The following is a 20,196-nucleotide window of genomic DNA, read 5'->3' on the forward strand; positions in this document are numbered from 1 at the left end:
CCTCCGCCCGGCTTGGGAAGGAGGAGAGGGCGTGGCCACGCCCCCGAGGGGGCGGTGAGAGCGGCCAGCGCCGGGCTGGGAGGGCGGGCCTTCTTTCCGAGTGACGGGACCGCGGCCCAACCGGCGCCAGAGCACCGGGCCGGCCTTCCTGCAGCCTCTTCCGCTTGCCGGCTGCGGCGCCTGGGACGGTTGCGGTGGGTCTGGGCGCTGGGAAGTCGTCCAAGATGATTAAAAAATTCGACAAGAAGGACGAGGAGTCTGGTACGCCCGGGGCTCAGCCGCGAGGGCCCCTTCCCCTTCTCCCGCCCCGCCGCCACCTGCTCACGGGGCCTGCGGACCTGGGGGCGTGGGCGCCGGTGTGCCAGGGGGCTGGAGTTGGAGCCCGGCCCCTCCTCCGACCCCGCTCCGCTTCAGCCGGGGGCCTGCCCCTAGCCCCTCCCCCCGGGCTCCGGAGCCTCCCTTCAGGTCGGCGCGCTAGCGCTCGGCCGCCCGCGCACTACCTCGGGCTGCTCAGCGACCCCGCCCCCAGCCCCCCTCCTCAGGCGCCGCCGCTCCTCGGAGCCGCCTTCTCCTCCGCGGGTTCGCCTGGGGTGGGCTTGCCCACCAAAGAGGCGGGCCCACGGCAGGTGGCGGAGGGAGGGAGTGTGCGCTTGCTAGAGGAGGGGGTTGGATGGGGTGGGGTGGGGGCGGGGTACTGGTAGTGTGCGGCCCGGAGTGGGTCTGGGGTCGACCGGACTGTGTGTGTGTGTATGAACTTTGTGGTGCTTGTACCTTACAGTCTCCCTGGGGACCTCTGCGCTGTCCGCTTCCCTGGGGGCAAGGCTGTTCCGTGGTACCTAGCTCATTTAATACTCAAGCATCCAAAAGTGAGTTGCATCCTGATACCCATCTTTGGTCCAGAGTAAATGAGGCAGATAGCCAAGTCCCCTCAAAAAAAAAAAAAAAAAGTCTCAGTGATTGATAGCTGCTCTCACAAAGCGTGGTCGAGGGTTGGGTTAGTAAACCTCTATGGCCCCTTCAAAGCTTGAAGCCTGTCTAATTCTCTGATAAACTCTTCTGCCTCCCAGCAAAATGTTAGAAATACATAAAGTAGTGCTTTCCTGTAGGGAAATCCAAAGGGCCTTACCACTATCTAAATCTTAATTGTGTGGACATGGCAGGTATTTGTAACATTCATATAAAAAGAAGGCAGGCCAAGAAGACACTCATTTCAGGTAGAATTTCTGTAAAAGAGAAGTACAGGATCTTACAGGATAGCAGACAGAGCTAGTGTCAGAGTCAAAAAGATTTTAATCAATTTGTATGCATATTAGTAATGATTATCACTGTAATATCCAAGTGCACATCTCACTTAGGTGAGATTTCTCAAGCATTTAAAACCCTTCTATAGAAAGTAAATACATCTGTGTATGCCAGCTATTAAAGACATTTTTTTCCCCATGATATAGGTAGTGGCTCCAATCCTTTTCGGCATCTGGAGAAGAGTGCTGTCTTACAAGAGGTATGGCTTGGAAGTATAAAGTGTTTTTTCTTTACTGTTCCATTTTAGAATGGGGACAGCACCTGGAATTCTATGATCCAAAATAAGAATTAAGGAGTGTAACTGAGTTCAGAGAATATATATACTGGAGGGAAAAAAAAGAGGGGTTACTTGTCATAGGAAAGTCTAGGGTTTATAGAAATGCATACATTTGTAGACTGTGTCACATGTTGAGAATTTTAAGTAAAATAAGGTAGGAGGTGTTTAGTGCAAGGTTTTTGAAGGAAGTTATAGATACTAAGCTCATTGTATACAAATGATGTAAGTAAATATTGAGATTCTTAGATAAAGTCCACAAGTTGAAGTGGGAGACATAAGGGAGTGAGTACAGAATGGAAAATCAGGGTCAAATCTAATAATTTATCATATACCATAATATATTAAAAACTATAAGCTACATTATTTGGATACTATGATTAAAATATGTAATAGTCCTAAAAACATATATAAAATAGTCTTCATTTTATTCAAGCTGATTGTCTATAATCTGTGATAGAAAATATATATAGCAGTGTTTTTTTTTTTCCACAGGCTCGTATATTCAATGAAACACCCATCAATCCAAGAAGATGTTTGCATATTCTTACAAAGATTCTTTACTTACTGAACCAGGTAAATTACTGTGATTTTCCTCAGATATGTGTCTTAGAATAGAAATACATAATGTGCAGTGAAGTTTTTTCTAGAAAGTAATTATTAATTTTTTAATAATTCACTTAATTTTAGAATTTGCAGTGTTTGATTAATGTAGTAATATGTAAAATTTCTTGTGGACAAGGAGTATGACATATACTTCTTTCTTATTCATGAGGTACCAAGTCAACTAAGCACACAGTAGAATCTCAACATTGATTTGAATTTAACAAGTATTAGTTAATATTCAAACATGTTTAGGTATGTTCAGAGGTCTTTATATCCCTCCAAAAATATTTTTAAAAAGCTTAGACAAATTCTGAAAGAAAGTGAAAGTGAAGTCGCTCAGTCGTGTCTGACTCTTTGCGATCCCATGGACTGCAGCCTGCCAGGCTCCTCTGTCCTTGGGATTTTCCAGGCAACAATACTGGAGTGGGCTGCCATTTCCTTCTCCAGGGGATCTTCCCAACCCAGGGATCAAACCCAGGTCTCCCACATTGTAGGCAGATGCTTTTACCATCTGAGCCACCAGGGAAGTCAAAAATCTAGATCGGTATTTTATCGTTTTGTGAGGGTATATTAATGTTTTAAAGCTTTCATTTTAATATTCAAATTAAGGAATATAAGCAGGAATATTGTTTTATTGTACTTCACTTTATTGCCTTTTTTTTTTTTTTACAAATTGAATGTTTGTGGCAACCCTGTATTGTTAAGTGATGGTTAGCATTTTTTAGCAATAAAGTATTTTTAAGTTAAGGTTTGTACATTGTCTTTATTTAGACATAATGCTATTGCACAAAATAGACTACAATGTAGTGTAAACATTTATATGCAACATTTATATGTATAAATGTATAAATTTATATGTATAGATAGTGTAACATTTATATGCACTGGGAAACCAAAAAATTCCTGTGATGTGCTTTGTTGTAATATTTATTTTATTGCCATGGTCTGGAACTGAACCTACAGTATTTGCAAGGTATGCCTATATTTATTTATGATTTTCTTAGTATTGTTCTGGGCTTAACTGTTTTGTGCTTTATGTCTTTCTCTAAATGGGGATTATGATAAAGCTGTTTTAGACAAGGGTAATGATTAAATGATACAGTAAATGTGAAGCACCGAAAATAGTCCTGGACACATAGCTTTCAGGAATAGTATTCATTCAGTCATTCAGCATATATATTTATTATGTACCTGCTGTGTCCTGTGCACAGGGGATATAGCAGACAAAACCAACAAAAATATTTGCCCTCATGAAACATAGATCCTACTAGTACTTCTTTTTTTTCTTGTGTGTGTTTTTTGTTGTTTGTTTTTGTTTTTGCTTTTTATTGCTTCAGACTAAAAAAACTCATGAAATGTCTAGGACCTTAGAAAATGTGATTTTGTTTGTTAGATTCATATACACACACATGTGTACATGCACACATACACACACCTATATATACCTCAGGTGGTTTACATATGGTGCAAAGAACACTGTGGTTTCCAACTTGAATTCCGTGAGAATATTTTTACTTGACTATGTTTCATGACCGATGACTTCATCCACAGAGATAAAGTTTTGTGGTTTGCAAATGAAGGCTGAACAACAAGTCCATGCTTTTAAATAAAATGTATCTATTTGCAAACATATATCCTCTTGTGGTATTATTGGAAACATTTAAGGCAAAGTCAGTTTGATTTAACTTTTCATGGTACACATTGTGTCCAAGTTGGCTAACTCCAGTCAGCAAGCCTAGCTTTGAGTAAAGTTGGCCTGGAGTAGCATATATTTTTATGTTGACCAATACTGCTTTGATGGGCAACCCATGTTGAAACATAACTATCTTGATGAGGAAGTTACCCACATAATCTGATAAACGCTGACAACTAGGTGAACAGATTTCGTAACCTTAACCTTATCTTTTGCCTAAGTCATGGTAGTTCTTTATGGAGAATTACTTTTAAATTTCTGCCAGAGTTGACACATCCATATATTTTTGAGTTTCAAGTCAGAAAGTAGCGACTTAAGGTGTCTTTCATCCTAAACTTTCAAAGTTTTTCATCAAAATTTGGGTTTATTCTTACACCTATGACAGATTGAAGACTAGTTGTATTTTTTGTGAAAGCTGAAGCCCTGAAAAATAATGGAGCCTAACATATTATATACGATTGCTTTTAATGAAGAAATTAAATATTGAAATGGTAATGTCTCAGGTGGTCTGTGGTCTGCAGTGTCTTGTCTATTAATAATATATGTTATCTAACACCTGACTACTGAAAAGTATGTGGTTCTCAGATCCAGTAGCATTCACATCACTGGGAGCTAATTTGAAATGGAAAATTTTAGGTTTCACACCAGAGTCAGTGAATCAAAATCTGTATTTTGGAAAGATCCTCAGATGATCTATTAAACGCATTAAAGTTCTGATCCAAAGGATGTTTTTAGGGGCTTGAGCCAGTATCTTGAGATGTATTGGCAGCCCCACAAGCCTTTTGTATTAGTAGCCCTATAAGCCTTTTTGTATAATCTGATTCCTGCCCTTTTGGTTGGTCCCTTCTTACCATGTTTTCTGTGATTCCTATAGTTCATTACAGTTCAATATTTATTATGCTCCTATGATAGGTCAGGCTTTGCACTGGACAATGGATTATAGAAAATGTAGGAGGTATGATATCTGTTCTTAGGCTGTGTAACAATAACATCTTGTTCTGATTAAGAACTCAACTTCATTTTCTATCTCTTGTAAATCTCAGTTGTTCAGAGAATTTAAAAAAGTTCCTGCTAAAAGGTTAGAGACCACTGTTCTAGAACTTTTATAGCATAGTATATGATAACAAATTATTTTAAATAAGGAATGGATAAATGGCCATGTGGGTTTATAAATTAAAAGTCAGAATAATAACAAAGAGGCACAGTGTTTATAAAGAGAATTTTTTTTCTGGGTTCTAAAAGATCTTTGCAGAAATAATGGGAAAAATCCTTTTTGTTTGTTTGTTTAAGAAATTGTTTTAATTTAAATTTACTTTAAATTACTTAGGGTGAACACTTTGGAACTACGGAAGCCACAGAAGCCTTCTTTGCAATGACTCGACTGTTTCAGTCTAATGATGTAAGTCTTTTTTTTTTTTTTTAAGAAAAGAATTCTTTTAGGCTAAAAATGCTCTTTTTATTTGTTTTCCTTGGGGGAACTTAGAGTGGTCCAAATGAGGGAAGGTTGCTTGAAATGTTTAAAACTATTTAAAAATTGTTTATCTTCCTAAAACTTATAAATGCTTATTAAAGAACACAAGAAAATGAAAGAATGAAAGTATATTGTTTAAAGCTGCTCACTCACAGATCTGCCATGCAGTCATGAAAACTGCTAATATCCAGCCTCTTGCATGACACTGCACAGATGGACTGGTATAGAAATCAGTGGACATAGCTATCTCATCTCTTAAATTCTCAGTCAAGTTTCTGGTGGGCCTGGGGTTTCTGTTGGCAGTTGGGAAGAGTTAGATGCAGAGTGGGGAAGAGGATGAGGAGTAGGGAAAAGAAGAGCGAGGACAGACAGGCTGCCAGCACCGCTGCGTCTGTCTCTCATTCCTTTCGACCACCCTAACTTTCAGGCCTAACAGCTGTGCTTCGTTTCCATCCTCCATTGCAGCACATATTTCCTTTTTGCCCAGCTCTGACTCAAACCCATCCAGAGAAGGGGATTATGGGATCTGTATTTCTGTTTTTTGTTAACATAGATTGGTCAAACTGTGCAGTCCTTTTGGTATGTTTTGCATATCAACACAAGCCACATTTGTGTCTAGGACTTCATGGGATTTGAGTCTGGTTATGTGTGTAGATAATGAGCAGCTTGGGGATTAGGTCCTCAGGAACATCAGCAGTCCCTTTTCAGGCAAGTGTCTCAGGGGAAGTCGCTGTACATTCTTCAGGCAAAGGAGTCTGATTTCCTCAGACAGAGTATGGAGGACTGCTTTCACTTGCCATGGAAGCCTGGAGGAATTTAGAGGTTCAGGGTGGTCAGATTCATCAGAATCCGCCCGTGTGTCCCCATTCCAGTTTTCAGGGCCCCTCTCCTTCTTTCTCAGTTAGGATGCTAACTTTAACATAAAATGTCCCACAGAAGGTGAATTGAATTTGCATTGTTATTCAGTCACCTGCAGGATATGCTTTTTAGAAATCTCAGGCCTGTGCCCACATGACATGAGGCTTTCTGTTAAGGCATTATGGACGTTTTCTAGTCCCTGACGTAGACCTTAGGCTATGTCTATGGTCTAGGGTGATTTTAATGTTCTGAGCTTAGCATTTTCTTTACCAAGTTCACCAGTGTACTTAGAAGGAACTAGCCCACTATCCAGCTCATTTTTACAGCAGTCTTCTGTGGTGGCAGCTAGTTGATGACCCAGAGCTTTGTCTTCTGGAGGTCCTTGATCATACTTGTCTGCATTGATGATTTAAGTGTTTTGCCACTGCATGCCAAGGACAGCTAGGGTCCTCTTTATCACTGGAGACAGAATCAGTAATGCCTTTTATCAAATCAGAAAGAATTTTATTTAAATTTAATCATAGAGAATATAGTCTTTTATGACTTTTCTGTCTTGTTTCTTTTACTTATGGCTTTTGAGATTGATCCAAGTTCTTGTGTGTATTAGTAGTTTATTCATTTTTATTGCTGAGTAGTATTCCATTGTATGGAGGTAGGAAATCTTAATTTATTTATCCATTAACAAGTTAATGGATATTTGGCTTATTTCTAGTTTATAAATATAAACAAAGCTGCTAAAACTACTCAAGTACAAGTCTTTGTGTGGACCTATTAATATGTTTTCATTTTCTTTGGTTAATATCTAGAAGTGGCATTCTTGGGTTTGCATTTCCTGAATAATGAATATGTTAATCATGTATTAAGCAAAATACATGCTGATTTGCCATCTTCTGTTTACATCTTTTACCTGTTTTTTTTTTTTTTTTCTTTAAATCAGGTTGTTTATCTTCTGCTTATTGAGTTGTAGGTGCTCTTTGTATTTTCTGAATACAAGACCTTCATCAGATAGGTATTTTGTAAATATTTCCTCCCAGCCTGTGGCTTGACTTCTCATTTACTCACTAGTGTATTTTTTAAAAATATACTTTACAAATAGTAAAATCCACCCTTTTTAAGGTATAGTTTTATGAGTTTTGACAAATTTATACAGTAGTATTAATCAAGATTTAGAATATTTCCATCACTCCAAAAGGTTTTCTATTATATGATTTATTCCTACCATCCTCAGGCCTAGGAAACCAGTAATCTCTTTTCTTTCCTTATAGTTTTGCTTTCCAGGAAGTCATAAGAATGATATTATACTTTGAATATCATACTTCATCATACATATGAAGCTTTTTGAGTCTCCTTTTCAGGCACTTAGCATAACTCATTTAAGATTTGTCGATGTTTTTGTTTGTTGATTCCTTTTTATTCCATTGTGGATATTTGTTGTATAGATGTACCTCAGTTTGTTTATTTTTTCACCAGCTATAGAATATTTGGTTTGTCACCATTTTTTGATGGCTAGGAATAACATTGCTATAAACATTCATGTATAAGTTTTTAAATATAGTTTTTATTTCTCTTGGGTAAATACCTAGGAGTGGAATTACTGGGTCATATGGTAGGTGTAGAGGCTTCCCTGGTGGCTCAGATAGTAAAGAATCTGCCTGCAATGCAGTAGATGGGTGTTTGATCCTTGGGTGGGGAAGATCCCCTGGAGAAGGGGGTGGTTGGCTACCCACTCCAGTATTCTTGCCCAGAAAATCACATAGACAGAGGAGCCTGGCAGGCTACAGTCCATGGGGGTCACAAAGAGTCGGACACGACTGAGCAACTTCACTTTGACTTTCATATATCTTCTATGATGAAGGATCTGATCATATTTTTTGCCCATTTTTAATAATTTGGTTGTATATTTTCCTTCTACTGAATTTTGAAAGGTCTTTCTGTATTCTGGATACAAGTCCTTTATCATATGTTTTCCAAATATTTTCTCCCAGCCTATATCTTATTTTTCATTTTCGTAATCTTTAAAAGAACAGAAGTTTTAAATTTTGGTGAAGTCCAATTTATCAGGTTTTTCTTCTTCCTGTGTATTGTAGAAATCTTTGTCTAAGTCAAAGTCACAGAGATTTTCTGCTATGCTTTTTTCTTAGGTATTATGTAGTTTTTGTGTCTTAAAATTGCTGTTTGATCATTTTAAGTTAATTTTTGCACATGATACGAAGTGAGGGTTGAATTTCTTTTCATCTCCTTCCTCTTCCTTCACCCCTTCCTCCATTTCCTCCTCCTCTCTTTTTCTCAACAAATTCTACTGGAATAATTGCTTATCAATATGGAGGGAGAAGGATGAGGAAGAATAATAATGATTATGTTACACTGGCATTTTCCTTTTTTTTCTTTTTTCTATATGTCTATTCTTATTCCAGAATCACACTGTTACTGTAACTTTTTAAAAAAAATAATTTTATTTATTTATTTATTTTTGGCTGCACTGGGTCTTTATTGCTTTGTGTGAACTTTCTCTAGTTGTGGCAGGCGGAGGCTGCTCTTCATTGTGGTGCACGGGCTTCTTATTGCGGTGGCTTCCTCTTGTGGAATACAGCTCTAGGACACGCGGCTTCAGTAGTGGTGGCTCGTGGACCCTAGAGTGCACAGCTTCGGTAGTTGTGGCATGTGGGCTCAGTAGTTGTGGCTCTTGGGCTCTAGAGCATGGGCTTCAGTAGTTGTGGCTCATGAGCTTAGTTTCTCTGAGGCATGTGGAATCTTCCTGGACCAGGGATCAAACCTGTGTGCCCTGCTTTGGCAGGCAGATTCTAATCCGCTGAGCCACCAGGGAAGTCCTACTGTAGCTTTATAGTTCATCTTAAATCAGGTAGTGCATGTTTTCCTATTTTATTATTTTTTTCTTTTTCAAAATTTTTTAACTTAAATTTTTTTTTAATTTTTAATTGGAGGAAAATTGCTTTATGATGTTGTGATGGTTTCTGCCATACAACAGTGCAGATGAGCTATAATTTACATATATATCACCTCCCTCTTGAGCCTCCCTCCCCTCCTCCCATTTTACCCCTCTAGATCGCCACAGAATGCTTGGCTGGACTCCGTGTGTTATAGAGCAGCTTCTTACCAGCTATCTATTTTACGCATGTGATGTGTATATGTCTGTGCTGCTTTCTCCATTTGTCCCACCTTCCCCTCCCCCACTGTGTCCACAAGCTGCTTTTCTACATCTGTGTCTCCGTTCCTTCTCTGCAAATAGGTTCATTGATACCATTTTTCTATATTCCATCTATATGCATTTAGTTCAGTCAGTTTAGTCGCTCAGTCATGTCCGACTCTTTGCAACCCCATGAACTGCAGCACGCCAGGCCTCCCTGTCCATCAACAACTCCTGGAGTCCACCCAGACCCATGTCCATTGAGTCAGTGATGTCATCCAACCATCTTATCTTCTGTCGTCCCCTTCCTCTCCTGCCCTCAATCTTTCCCAGCATCAGGGTCCTTTCCAATGAGTCAGCTCTTCACATCAGGTGGCCAAAGTATTGGAGTTTCAGCTTCAATGTCAGTCCTTCCAGTGAACACCCAGGACTGATCTCCTTTAAGATGGACTGGTTGGATCTCTTTGCAGTCCAAGGGACTCTCAAGAATCTTCTCCAACACCACAATTCAAAAGCATTAATTCATTCCAGTGAACACCCAGGACTGATCTCCTTTAGGATGGACTGGTTGGATCTCCTTGCAGTCCAAGGGACTCTCAAGAATCTTCTTTAACGCTACAGTTCAAAAGCATTAATGCATTATAAGCATTATATGCATTAATATATGTTATTTGTTTTTCTGACTTACTTCACTCTGTATAAACAGGTTCTGGGTTCATTCATCTCACTGGGACTTACTCAGATCTCAAATTCATTCTTTTTTACGACTGAGTAGTATTCCATTGGGGTGTGTGTGTGTGTGTGTGTGTGTGTGTATGTATGTGTGTGTGTCTGTGTGTATACACCACATCTTCCTTATCCATTCATCTGTTGATGGACATCTAGGTTGCTTCCATATCCTAGCTGTGAACATTGGGATATGTGTCTTTTTCAGTTATGGTTTTCTTAGGGTGTATGTCCAGTAGTGGGATTGCTGGGTCATATGGTAGACACGACTGAGCGACTGATCTGATCTGATTTTTAGTTTTTAAAGGAATCTGTATACTGTTGTCCACAGTGGCTATATAAATTTACATTCCCACCAACAGTGCAAGAAGGTTCCCTTTGATCCATATCCTCTTCAGTATTTTGGGGCTTCCCTGGTGGCTCAGAGGGTAAAGCGTCTGCCTGCAATGCAGGAGGATCCCCTGGAGAAGGAAATGGCAACTCGCTTCAGTATTCTTGCCTGGAGAATCCCATGGACAGAGGAGCCTGGTAGGCTACAGTCCATGGGGTCCCACGACTTCACTTTCACTTTCTCCAGCATTTATTGTTTGTAGGTTTTTTGATGATGGCCATTCTGATTGATGTGAGGTGATACCTCATTGTAGTTTTGATTTGCATTTCTCTAGTAATTAATGCTGTTGAGCAACTTTTCATATGCCTCTTGGCCATCAGTCAGTTTCTTTTAAAGAATTGTTTTGGCTCTTGTAAGTTCTTTGCATTCTATATTCATTTTAAATCAGCTTTGTATATGTATGTGAAAGCCGCTCAGTCATGTCCAACTTTTTGTGACCCCATGGATGGTAGCCTGCTAGCCTCCTCTGTCCATGGGATTTTTCCAGGCAAGAATATGGGAGTGGGTAGCCATTTCCTTCTCCAAGGGTTCTTCCTGACTCAGGGGTCGAATCTGGGTCTCTTGCATTGCAGGCAGACTCTTTACCGTCTGAGTCACCAAAATCAGCTTATCTACTTCTGTTTAAAAAAAAAAAAAGGCCTGCTAGAATGTTGATGGTGATTGCATTGACTCTAAAGATCACTTTGCTAAACTATTTCAATAGAATTTTACAAAAAGATCAGTTTGAGGAAAATTCACATTATATTATTGAGTTTTCTATTCCATAGCCATGGTATGTATTTCCCTTTATACAAGCCTCTAATTTCTGTCAGCAGGATTATAGCTTTCAGCACATAAGTCTTAAACATATTTTGTGAAATTTATCCCCGAAGTAGTTAATGTTTTTATACTATTGCATTTGTATTGTTTTAGGTACTCTATAGAAATTAAATAGATTTTTGTATATTGATCTGTTTCCTGTGATTTTGTTAAATTTATTACTTCTAGCAGTATTTTGGGAGATTCCTTAGGATTTACTTTTTTCAGTCTGAATGATTTTTGTTTTTCTTCCCTTAATGTCTTCTTGCACTATGATACAGTGTGAAATGGAAGTGGTGGTAGAGGATATCCTTGTTTTGTTCCTGATCTTAGAGGGAAGGCATTTCATCTTTCAGCATTAAATGTGATGCTAGCTCTTAGCTTTTCATGTGTGTGTGTGCTTAGTTGCTCAGTCTTGTCTGATTCTTTGCGACCCCATGGATTGTAACCCACCAGGCTCCTCTGTCCATGGAATTTTCCAGGCAAGAACACTGGAGCAGGTTTTCATTTCCTACTCCAAGAGACCTTCCCAAACCAGGGGATCAAACCCACATCTCCTGCATCTCCTGCTTTGGCAGCAGGTTCTTTACCACTGCACCCCCTGGAAGGCCCCTAAGCTTTCATAGGTGACCTTTATCAGGTTGAGGAAGTCGTTTTCTCTTCTTAGTTTGCTGGGAGGGTTTTTTTTGTTTTTTTGTAGATGGGTGTTGAATTTTGTCAAATGTTTTTTCTGTATCTATTGAATTATTATGGTCTTTCTTTTTTAGTTTGTTAATATGGTAAGATGCATTTATTTGTTTTCCTGGAAAATATAAAATCTTTGATTTCTGTTAAAACTCAAAATTTGGAATTAATTTTGAGTATGTGGTCATGAAATAATATTTATCTGTAATTTTTTCTTATGTTTTTGTTTGGATTTTGTATTTGGGTAATGCTGGCTTCATAAAATGAATTGATAAGTATTACTTCCTCTTCTCTTGTCTTGCAGAGTTTTGTAGAATCATTATTATTCTTTTATATATATATATTTATTTTTGGTTGTGCTGGGTCTTCATTCTGTGCTCAGGCTTTCTCTAGTTGTGGTAAGCGAGGATTACTCCTCGTTGCAGCACACAGGCTTCTCATCGCAGTGGCTTCTCTTGTTGCAGAGCACAGGCTCTAGGTGAAGACGCTTCAGTAGTCGCAGCGCTCAGGTTCAGTAGTTGTGGCTCACAGACTTAGTTGTCCCAAGGCATGTGGAATCCTCCCAGACCAGAGACTGAACCCGCATCCTCTGCGTTGGTGGGCGGACTCCTAAACGCTGGCTGGACCACCAGGGAAGTCCTGTAGAATCATCATTAACTTTTCCTGAAATGTTTGTTGGAATTGACTATTGAAAGCATCTGCACTGTGGTAAGGTTTTTGATAATAATTTTACAAGGAAACAGATGGTATTATTCAGATTATTTGTCTTCTTGAGTGGTCTCTGGTAGTTTGTGTCTTTCAAGGAATTTCTCCATTTTGTTTACATTGTTGAACTTCACTGGCTAAAAATGTTCTTAATGTTTTCTTATTCTTTTAAGGGTTTGTAGAATCTGTTGATACTTCTTTTTTCACTTTGATATTGTAATAGGTAAAGCAGAACAAACAGAAAGTATATAATAAGATGGTAGATATAGACCCAAATATATCATTATTGCATTAAATGTAAATGAATAACATAAAGAACATTTACAGAAATTGACTGTACACTGAGCCATAAAATAAGACAAAACAAATTCCAAATGAATGAAATTATGTATCTTGTATTCTCATTACCTTGGATTAATGTTGGAAATAAATAATAAAAGAGTAACTGGATAGGTCTTCCCTGGTGGGCTAATGGTTAAGAATCTACCTACCAATGCAGGGGACATGGGTTCGATCCCTGGTCCAGGAAGTTCCTGCATGCTGCGAGGCAACTAAGCCCACTTGCCACAACTACTTAAGCCTGCATGCCTTAGAGCCCCTGCTCCACAACAAGAGGAACCACCAAAATGAGAAGGTGGTGCACTGCACCCGAAGAGTAATCCCTGCTGCCCGTACCTGGAGAAAGCCCATGTGCATCAGTGAAGACCCAGAGCAGCCAAATAAATACATAGTTTTTAAAAACAGTAACTCGATGATGCACCATATGTTTTTGATATTAATAACACTTTTCTGGGAATCCTTTGGTGGTCCAGTGGTTAGTACTCTGCGTTTTCATGCGTGAGGATGCAAGTTTAATCCCTGGTTGGGCAACTAAGATCCTGTCAGGCACATGACTTTAAAAAAAAAAAAAGTACATGTCTGTTCTGTTTCTAGCCATGATGAAGAGGCTAGATTTTCCCTGCTACCAAAAATGCCTAGAAAAAAGTATATATATATGTGTGTGTGTGTGTGTGTGTATGTATATGTTTGTGTGTATATATATATATATATATATCCCTCACAGTAGTTTTCCAGATATTAGATTAACAAAAATTCCAGGATTATGATATGAAGAAAAACCAATGCTTGTACTAGTTCATTTCCTTGGGGCAGATTACAGGTCTCAGATTAGGGGTTGTTAGTTGTTCAGCAGCTCAGTCATCTCCAACTCTGCAACCCCATGGACTTCAGCATGCCAGGCTTCCTGTGCTTCACTGTCTCCCAGAGTTTGTTCAAAGCCATGTCCATTGAGTTAGTGATGCCATCCAACCATATCATCCTCTGTCATCCCCTCTGCTCCTGTCCTAAATCTTACATAGCATCAGGGTCTTTTCCAGTGAGTTGGCTCTTTACATCATGTGACCTAAGTATTGGAGCTTCAGCTTCAGCATCAGTCCTTCCAATGAAATTTTAGGGTTGATTTCCTTTAGGATTGACTGGTTTGATCTCCATGCTATCAAAGAGACTCTGAAGAGTCTTCTCCGGCACCATAGTTTGGAAGCATCAGTTTTTTGGTGCTCAGCCTTCTTTATGGTCCTACTCTCACATCCATACATGACTACTGGAAAAACCATAGCTTTGAATATATGATACTTTTTCGGCAGAGCGAGGTCTCTGCTTTTTTAACACACTAAGTTTGTCATAGCTTTTCTTTCAAGGAACAAGTGTTTTTTAATTTGTGGCTACAGTAACTGTCCACAGTGATTCTGGAGACCAAGAAAATAAAATCTGCCACGGTTTCCCCATCTATTTGCCATGAAGTGATAGAACCAGATGCCATATTCTTAGGTTTTCAAATGTTGAGTTTTAAGTCAGCTTTTTCACTTTCCTCTTTCACCCTTATCAAGCGGCTCTTTAGTTCCTCTTTGCTTTCCACTATTAAAATGGTATCATCTGCATATCCAAAGTTGTTGATATTTCTCCCAGCAGTCTTGATTCCAGCTTACAATTCATCCAGCCCAGCATTTCACATGATGTACTCAGCAGAATACACAGAAGAACTATACAAAATAGATCTTAATAACCCAGATAACCATGATGGTGTGATCACTCACCTAAAGCCAGACATCTTAGAGTATGGAGTCAACTGGGCCTTAGGAAACATCACTATGAACAAAGCTAGTGGAGGTGATGGAATTCCAGCTTAGCTATTTCAAATCCTAAAAGATGTTGCTGTTAAAGTGCTGCACTCAATATGCCAACAAATAGGGAAAACTCAGCAGTGGCCACAGGACTGGAAAAGATCAGTTTACATTTCAATCCCAAAGAAGGGCAATGCCAGAGAATGTTCAAACTACCACACAGTTGCACTCATTTCACATGCTAGCAGGGTCTTTTCAAACGAGTCAGCTCTTTGCATCAGGTGGCCAAAGTATTGGAGTTTCAGCTTCAACATCAGTCCTTCCAATGAATATTGAGGACTGATTTCCTTTAGGATTGACTGGTTGGATCTCCTTGCAATCCAAGGGACTCTCAAGAGTCTTCTCCAACACCACAGTTCAAAAACATCAATTCTTTGGCACTCAGCTTTAGAGTCCAACTCTCACATCCATACATGACCACTGGAGAAACCATAGCCTTGACTAGATGGACCTTTGTTGGCAGAGTAATGTCTCTGCTTTTTGATATGCTATCTAGGTTGGTCATAACTTTTCTTCCAAGAAGTAAACATCTTTTAATTTCATGGCTGCAGTCACCATCTGCAGTGATTTTGGAACCCCCCAAAATAAAGTCAGCCACTGTTTCCACTGTTTCTCCTTCTATTTGCTGTGAAGTGATGGGACCGGACGCCATGATCTTTTGTTTTCAGAATGTTGAACTTTAAGCCAACTTTTTCACTCTCTTCTGTCACCTTCATCAAGAGGCTCTTTAGTTCTTCTTTGCTTTCTGCCATAAGGGTGGTATCATCTGCATATCTGAGGTTATTGATATTTCTCCCAGAAATCTTGATTCCAGCTTATGCTTCATCCAACCAAGCGTTTCTCATGATGTACTCTGAATATAAGTTAAATAAGTGGGGGACAATATACAGCCTTGATGTACTCCTTTTCCTATTTGGAACCAGTCTGTTGTTCCATGTCCATTTCTAGCTGTTGCTTCCAAACCTGCATACAGATTTCTCAAGAGGCAGGTCAGGTGCTCTGGTATTCCCATCTCTTTCAGAATTTTCCACAGTTTATTATGATCCACAAAGTAAAAGGCTTTGGCATAGTCAGTAAAGGAGAAATAGATGTTTTTCTGGAACTCTCTTGCTCTTTTGATAATCCAGCAGATGTTGGCAATTTGATCTCTGGTTCCTCTGCCTTTTCTAAAACCAGCTTGAACATCTGGAAGTTCACGGTTCACGTATTGTTGAAGCCTGGCTTGGAGAATTTAGAGCATTATTTTGCTAGCATGTGAGGTGAGTGCAATTGTGCAGTAGCTTGAGCATTCTTTGGCATTGCCTTTCTTTGGGCTTGGAATACAAACTGACCTTTTCCAGTCCTGTGGCCACTGCTGAGGTTTCCAAATTTGCTGGCATATTGAGTGCAGCACTTTCACAGCAGCATCTTTTAGGATTTGAAATAGCTCAGCTGGAATTCCATCACCTCCACCAGCTTTGTTCGTAATGATGCTTCCTAAGGCTCACTTGACTTCACATTCCAGGATGTCTGGCTCTAGGTGAGTGATCACACCATCGTGATTATCTGGGTCATGAAGATCTTTTTGTACAGTTCTCCTGTGTATTCTTGCCACCTCTTCTTAATATCTTGTTTCTGTTAGGTCCATACCATTTCTATCCTTTATTGAGCCCATCTTTGCATGAAATGTTCCCTTGGTATCTCTGATTTTTTTTGAAGAGGTCTTTAGTCTTTCCCATTCTGTTGTTTTCCTCTGTTTCTTTGCATTGATCACTGAGGAAGGCTTTCTTGTCTCTCTTTGCTATTCTTGGAACTCTGCGTTCAAATGGGTATATCTTTCCTTTTCTCCTTTGCTTTTTGCTTCTCTTCTTTTCACAGCTATTTGTAAGGCCTCCTCAGACAGCCATTTTGCTTTTTTGCTTTTCTTCTTCTTGGGGATGGTCTAGCTCCATGTTTCCTGTACAATGTCACAAACTTCGATCCATAGTTCATCAGGCACTCTGTCTTTCAGATTTAGTCTCTTAAATCTGTTTCTCACTTCCACTGTATAATCATTAGGGATTTGATTTAGGTCACACCTGAATGGGCTAGTAGTTTTCCCTACTTTCTTCAATTTAAGTCTGAATTTAGCAATTAGGAGTTCGTGATCTGAGGCACAGTCAGCTCCCAGTCTTGTTTTTGCTGACTTTATAGAGCTTCTCCATCTTTGGCTGCAAAAAATATAATCAATCTGATTTCGGTATTTACCATCTGGTGATGTCCAGGTGTAGAGTGTTCTCTTGTGTTGTTGGAAGAGAGTGTTTGCTATGACCAGTGCGTTCTCTTGGGAAGACTGTTAACCTTTGCCCTGCTTCATTCTATACTCCAAGGCCAAATTTGCATGTTACTCCAGGTGTTTCTTGACTTCCCACTTTTGCATTCCAGTCCCCTATAATGAAAAGGACGTCTTTTTTGGGTGTTAGTTCTAGAAGGTATTGTAGGTCTTCTTAGAACTGTTCAGCTTCAGCTTCTTCAGCATTACTGGTTGGGACATGGACTTGGATTACCATGATATTGAATGGTTTGCCTTGGAAACAAAGAGAGATCATTCTGTCGTTTTTGAAATTACATCCAAATACTGCATTTCGGACTCTCTTGTTGACTATGATGGCTACTCCATTTCTTCTAAGGGATTCTTGCCCATAGTAGTAGGTATAATGGTCATCTGAGTTAAATTCACGCATTCCAGTTCATTTTAGTTCGCTGAGTCCTAAAATGTCAATGTTAACTCTTGCCATCTGCTCTTTGACCACTTCCAATCTGCCTTGATTCATGGACCTAACATTCCAGGTTCCTATGCAATATTGCTCTTTTCAGCATTGGACCTTGCTTCCATCACCAGTCATATCCACAACTGGGTGGTGTTTTTGCTTTGGTTCCATCTCTTCATTTTTTCTGGACTTATTTCTCCAGACCAGGGGAGTTCCTCTTTTAGTGTCCTATCTTTTTGCCTTTCATACTGTTCATGGGGTTCTCAAGGCAAGAATACTGAAGTTATTTGTCATTCCCTTCTCCAGTGGACCACATTTTGTCAGAACTCTCCACCATGACCCATCCGTCTTGGGTGACCCTACGTGGCATGGCTCATAGTTTCATTGAGTTAAACAAGGCTGTGGTCCATGTGATTAGATTAGTTTTCTGTGATTGTGGTTTTCAGTCTGTCTGCCCTCTGATGGAGAAGGATAAGAGGCTTATGAAAGCTTCCTGATGGGAGAGACTGACTGAGGGGGCCATGCTCAGCAAATCTTTAATCCAATTTTCTGTTGATGGGTGGAGCTGTGTTCCCTCCCTGCTGTTTACCTGGGGCCAAACTATGGTGGTGGTAATGAAGATAATGGTGACCTCCCTTGAAAGATCCCAGGCATGTAGTGCTACACTTAGTGCCCCCAACCCTGCAGCAGGCCACCATCGACCCACGCCTCCACTGGAGACTCCCAGACACCCACAGGCAAGTCTGGACAGTCTCCTGTGGGGTCACTGCTCCTTTCTCCTGGGTCCTGGTGCATAAGGTTCTATCGTGCCCTCCAAGAGTCTATTTCCCAGTCCTGTGTAAGTTCTGGCAGCTCTATGGTGAGGTTAATGGCAACCTGCACCTCCTCCAAGAGGGCTTATGCTATACCCAAGTCTGCTGCACCCAGAGCCCCTCTCCCTGCGGCAGACCACCGACGACCCGTACCTCCACAGGAGACGCTCAAGCACAGTTCTGTCTCAGTCTCTGTTGTGTTCCTGGGCCCTGGTGCGCACAAGGTTTGTTTGAGACTTCTGAGCATCTCTGGAGGGAATGACGTTTGATTCTAAATGCAGATTCACCCCTTCTACCATCTTGCTGGGCCTTCTCCTTTGCCCTTGGATGTGGGGTTATCTCATAGCCACTCTAGCACCTACCATCTTACTGGGATTTCTCTGACCTTAGACGTGGGGTATCTCCACACTGCCGGTCCAGTGAAGCGCAGCTGCTGCTCCTGGCTTTGGTCCTGGGGTATCTCCTCACGGCCGCCGCTTCTGACCTTGGACGTGGAGTGTCTTCTCTCGGCAGGGTGCCGCTCCTGCGCCACACAACTGCTTGGTAAAAGCTATGGTTTTTCCAGTGGGCGTGTACGGATGTGAGAGTTGGACCATAAAGAAGGCTGAACGCCAAAGTATTGATGCTTTTAAACTGTGGTGTTGGAGAAGACTCTTGAGAGTCCCTTGGATTCTGCAAGGAGACTGCAAGGAGATCCAACCAGTCCATCCTAAAGGAAATCAGTCCTGGGTATTCATTGGAAGGACTGATGCTGAAGCTGAAACTCCAGTACTTTGGCCACCTGATGGGAAGAGCCAACTCATTAGAAAAGACCATGATGCTGAGAAAGTTTGAAGGCAGGAGGAGAAGGGGACGACAGAGGATGAGATGGTTGGATGGAGTCACTGACTCAATGGACATGAGATTGAGCAAGGTCTGGAGATGGTGAGGGATAGGGAACCCTAGTGTGCTGCAGTCCATGGGGTTGCAGAGATCAGACATGACTGAGTGACTGAACAGCAGCAGCTCTGCATATAAGTTAAATAAGCAGGGTGACAAAATACAGCCTTGACATATCATTTCCCCATTTTGAGCCAGTCAGTTGTTCCATGTCTGGTTCTAACTGTTGTTCTTGACCCGCATACAGGTTTCTCAGGAGACTAAGGTGGTCTGGTATTCCCATCTCTTTAAGAATTTTCCATGGTTTGCTGTGATCCACATAGTCAAAGGCTTTAGCATAGTCAGGTGAAGCAGAAGTGGATGTTTTTCTGGAATTCCTTTTTCTATGATCCAGTGGATGTTAGCAATTAGATCCCTGGTTCCTCTGCCTTTTCTAAATCCAGCTTATACAACTGAAAGTTCTCAGTTCACATAGTTTTCAAGCTTGGAGGATTTTTGAGCATTACATGCTAACATGTGAAATAAGCGCAATTGTGTAATAGTTTGAACATTCTTTGGCATTGCCCTTCTTTGGTATTGGAATGAAACCTACCTTTACCAGTCCCGTGGCCATTGTTGAATTTTCCATATTTGCTGTCATATTGTGTGCAACACTTTAGCAGCAGCATCTTTTAAAATTTAAAATAGCTAAGATGGGAATACCAGACCACCTGATCTGCCTCTTGAGAAATTTGTATGCATGTCAGGAAGCAACAGTTAGAACTGCACATGGAACAACAGACTGGTTCCAAATAGGAAAAGGAGTACGTCAAGGCTGTATTTTGTCACCCTGCTCATTTAACTCATATGCAGAGTACATCATGAGAAGCACTGGGCTGGAAGAAGCACAAGCTGGAATCAAGATTGCTGGGAGAAATATCAATAACCTTAGATATGCAGATGA

The 20,196-nt window shown here is 40.5% G+C and overlaps 1 protein-coding gene across 6 annotated transcripts in view; it reads left to right on the forward strand.

The window, feature by feature from the left end:
* Window positions 1-169: 169 nt before the first annotated feature.
* The window catches only part of COPG2 (coat protein complex I subunit gamma 2), a 185,166-nt gene continuing 165,139 nt past the window's right edge, over window positions 170-20,196 (forward strand). For 4 of the 6 annotated variants that reach the window (XR_015162144.1, XM_086395613.1, XM_086395619.1 and 1 more), the window contains exons 1-4: window positions 170-261; window positions 1,449-1,501; window positions 2,072-2,152; window positions 5,203-5,274. Coding sequence is in view for 3 of the 6 variants with exons in the window: in XM_086395613.1 (XP_086251739.1) it covers window positions 225-261; window positions 1,449-1,501; window positions 2,072-2,152; window positions 5,203-5,274 (243 nt within the window). In the remaining 3 variants the exon portion in view is untranslated. Of the gene's footprint in view, window positions 262-778; window positions 867-1,448; window positions 1,502-2,071; window positions 2,153-5,202; window positions 5,275-20,196 lie in introns of all 6 variants that reach the window. The other 2 variants (XM_086395614.1, XM_086395621.1) reach the window with 1 other exon arrangement.

The sequence above is a fragment of the Bos grunniens genome, chromosome 4 (assembly GCF_055505025.1).
Source record: "Bos grunniens cultivar Pamir isolate PY7600 chromosome 4, Bosgru_T2T1.0, whole genome shotgun sequence".
NCBI lineage: Eukaryota > Metazoa > Chordata > Mammalia > Artiodactyla > Bovidae > Bos > Bos grunniens.